The sequence below is a fragment of the Aplysia californica genome, unplaced genomic scaffold, assembly GCF_000002075.1.
Source record: "Aplysia californica isolate F4 #8 unplaced genomic scaffold, AplCal3.0 scaffold00505, whole genome shotgun sequence".
NCBI classification, from domain to species: Eukaryota; Metazoa; Mollusca; class Gastropoda; order Aplysiida; family Aplysiidae; genus Aplysia; species Aplysia californica.
The window spans coordinates 86,703-90,730 of NW_004797775.1; the positions used below are offsets into that span (position 1 = coordinate 86,703).

Below are 4,028 nucleotides of genomic sequence, written 5' to 3' on the forward strand. Positions count from 1 at the left end.
ACAAACATGTTACAGGAATAAAACTCACCATGACAATAAAAAATAAAAGAATAAATCTTTTTTTTTTTAAGTAAAAAAAAAGAAAAGACAATAAAATAGATGAACAAATAGATCTAAATAAGCAAAAGACGAGAACGATTCTGAACGTGTGTCATTTTTGTCGCTTCTCGTCTCCGATAATTTCCTATCACAGTATTACTTTCTGCCCTTTTTCTGACCAAGCAAACCAATTCCAGAGCGACATGCAGGCTGAATCTCTGCTCCGCTAACCTCAGATCTCTCTCTCTCCCTCTCTCTGTCTCTCTCTGTCTCTCTCTGTCTCTCTCTCTCTCTCATTTTCTCTCACACACACACACACACACACACACACACACTCTCTCTCTCTGTATGTATGTATGTATGTATGTCTGTCTCTCCCTCCTTTTCCCCTCCCTCCCTTCCTCCCTCCTTGTTCCCTCCTCCACTCACTCTTTCACCTCCTCCTCTCTCTCTCTTTCTCAGTCTATCTCAGTCAGTCTCTCTTCCTCCCTCCTATTCTCTCTGTTTTTCCTCCCTTCATCTCTCTCCCTCTCTCTCTCTCTCTCTCTCTCTCTCTCTCTCCCTCTCTCTCTCTCTCCCCTCTCTGTTCCCCTCTTCCTCTCTCTTTCCCCTCCTTCCCTCCTCTCTCCATCTCTCTATTCACCTTCTCTCTCTCTCTCTCTCTCTCTCTCTCTCTCTCTCTCTCTCCTCCTCCCTCCCTCTCTCTCTCTCTCTCTCTTCACCCTGCCTGTTTGGTCTGCAACCTGCTTCTACCCAAGGATCTTTTCTATGTCGCGGATAAACTAGTGGTGTCCGTTGCACAAGAAGCCTACAAAGTCACCAATAATACAACATGTTTAAGAGAAGACAGGAAATTAAGTGAGTAAATAGCTGAATTAATGAAGTGTATAGTGTATATTGTAACAACAGGCAAGTTTGATGGAAAGAGAGGTAGAGGCAGACAGAGGGAAAAGATAATGGACAAGATGACAACATGGATAGGAGGAGCAGCAAGAACAACAGACACCACTGCTGCATCGCAAGACAGAGTGAAGTGGAGGTCCATGATCGCCCATGCCAGTCGACAAGGCACCGGATGATGATGATAGTGGTACGACACAACAAATATTCAAAATCTGCAATGACAGCGAAAGAGTTGACTGAACATTAACAATAACTATAACACAAGGTCATCATTATCAACACGACAATTATTCAAAATCGGAAAAGTGGAACGACGGCAAAAAAAGTTGATTAAACTTTAACAATAACATTAACACAATGTCCATCATTATCAATACAACAATTATTACAAATTTGCAATGACAGCAAAACAGTTAACCAAACATTAATAGTAATACATGTAGTAACATGTCCATCTTATTCTTATCAAAATCAATTAGCTAGTACGAGTTTCGTTATGCTACAGACTGACACATATTTTATGCAAGAAACACCATACATATAAATTAATAATAGAATGTGACGGCTAGCTGTTCAGATGCACTAAGCCCAAAATTTTGAACATTTTCTTGTTGTAAATTGTATTGTAGATCTTAATCTGTGGTGTTGATTGCATATATTATGCGTAAGAAATGTTTTTTAAAAATTCAAATTTTAAATGTTAATAAAAAAGCAAGAAAGGACATATTCAATGGCATGGGCTTAGTACAATTGACTTAGACAGCTTGCTAATGAACAGTGGTTGCAGTTGCAACTATATGTTTTGTTGGCTGTGGCATACGTAAACAATTTAATTGATTGATAGTTTTTGACTGGGGGAAAGTAGGCCTACAGTGTGTATTCTCATGCACACAAATAAAATCATTAGAGACAACTTTCAGAGCCTCGTGTCACCCTTGCCTGGTCTTTTGAAAATGGTTGGGAATAGAAGACTTATAAGAAATGACACCTCTCTTTAAGCGTTTTACTCAATGTCACCAGTCTCATTTGGGAGACCACTGGAAAAGCCTGCGCAAAACTATCAGAAAATGAAATCACTAACTAGTTCAGATCATGCCTTATCACATTTTGGCATTGTGAGATTTGACCTTTCAGTGGGTGTTGCCTATTGTTGGAAGGTGCCACTGATGTAGTACATGTATGTAAGTCCTACTTCTTCTTTTTTTCCTACTACTATTCTTGCGTGATGTCTGTGGGTGGTTGGTGGGTGCTTTTGTGTGGTTTGCTCCTTCTTTCCTATCAAACATCTATCGTCCTTATCTCTGCTCCTTCTTTTTTGTGTTTGTTACTCTCTTGTGACACCTCTAATCTTTGGCACTTAAATGACCTTATTGTGTTGCAAGTGCCGTAAAACACTAATTAAAAAAAGAAAAACATGATGTCTGCCTTTTTTTTACCCCAGCACTAAATGGCCATTTACTATGCCCATGTGCTTCTCTTTACCCTTTACTCAAACAACAACGGTGGGTGTGCAGTGCAGAATATCTCAGAGCCACGTAGATCTATTCAGGAAGTTGGACTCCATGCACAGATGTTTGCTTATTAACCATGTACGTGTAGTCGCCTCACCCAAGTGGCCGGCCATCATGAGGGATTTTAACTGTATTTAGATCATTTGTGCAAGAGCAGGACTTACTTTACCTTTACTGTTTACTTTTTCTTATATCATTAGAATTTAAAGGGATCTACAATTTTGGGCGGCTTCTATTGTAAAATTACTCTTTTGGCAGACCTATTTGATGCCATCCATTCAAGTTTTGTGTGTTCTACCCCTGCCTTTGTAGCCTGTTTCTCACAAGAACAGTGATACCAGGGGGAAAAAAAGAATTTGAATTTAATAAATAATTTAAAATGAATAATATAATAGATAATACCGGTAATGATGATAATAATGATACATGTTTATATGAAACACTGGTGTATTTGTACATTGTAGATCTGAAGATTCAGAATTTGACTCCACTGCTTTGTCTCAATAAAGTTAGGAATCATACTCAGATAACCTGAGGGTACACATAATTATTATCGTATGTAAAGGTTTAATGTATACAAAAAAGAAAATAATGTATCTTTTCTGTGATTCTGCTTTATGGATTCAGCAACACATTCCTGAAGGTGTCAGTTGGATTTACATAGCATTGCAGACTATAACCAATACCTGAAAAATGATAAAATGTCTATTGAGAGTGGGTGGTTGGCGGGTGCTCTGGTGTGGTTTCCTCAAAAGTATCCGGCACTTTTCTTGAACAATAATCGACTTTTCAATGTCGATCTCACAAGAACACCTTCTGACCTCTCCCCAGTTACAGATGTACATGTACATGTATATATGAATGTGTTGGGGGTTTTTTCCCACTTTGAAGACGTCATAGTGTGATTTGACACTGTGGACAAAAAACCAGTAGGTCGTTCTGATAGGCGATGATGTCATGCGTATGATATGGTAACGTCAACAAGTAGGTCATTCTGGACAACGATGAAGACGTCATGGTATGAATTTTTGGTATCGTGAACAACAAGTAAATCAGTAGATTATTCTGAATAGCGATGGCGTCATGGTATCAGCTTCCGGTGGTACACAATCTTCCTCACGACAATATTTGCCAGGATCAGAGAACACATCTGAAATAAATAAATAAAATATATTATGACAATCAGAGAAACAGACGTTGCTAGTACATTTGTACAAACATGTATTGTGTAATTATTTCTGCTGTATATTTCCGCTTAGTACATTTTTCTGTAGTACTCACCTTTAGGCTGACTCTTCCCTGCGAGAGAACGTATGTACTTTTTTATGTGTGGGTGGTTTGAGGGTGCTCGGCTGTGGTTTGCTCCTTCTTTCCCATCAAACATGTAATCTATCGGCTTTATCTTTCCTATCAAACACCTATCGTCCTTATCTTTCCTCCTTTTTTTGTGTATTTGTTACTCTCTTGTAGTAAGTACTCCTAATCTTCGGCACTTATAATTAAATATTATGACCTTATTGTGTTGCTAGTGCCGTTAAACTCCTACTAAAACAAAACAGATTGTCCATATATATA

General features: G+C 38.5%; 1 protein-coding gene across 1 annotated transcript in view; it reads right to left on the reverse strand.

Annotated features, from left to right (window-relative positions):
- Window positions 1-2,348: 2,348 nt before the first annotated feature.
- Window positions 2,349-4,028, reverse strand: part of LOC101862437 (tetraspanin-33) — a gene marked incomplete in the record, with an annotated part of 13,502 nt that continues 11,822 nt past the window's right edge. The window contains 1 exon segment of the mRNA XM_005105984.3: window positions 2,349-3,603. Coding sequence (XP_005106041.2) covers window positions 3,535-3,603 — 69 coding nt within the window.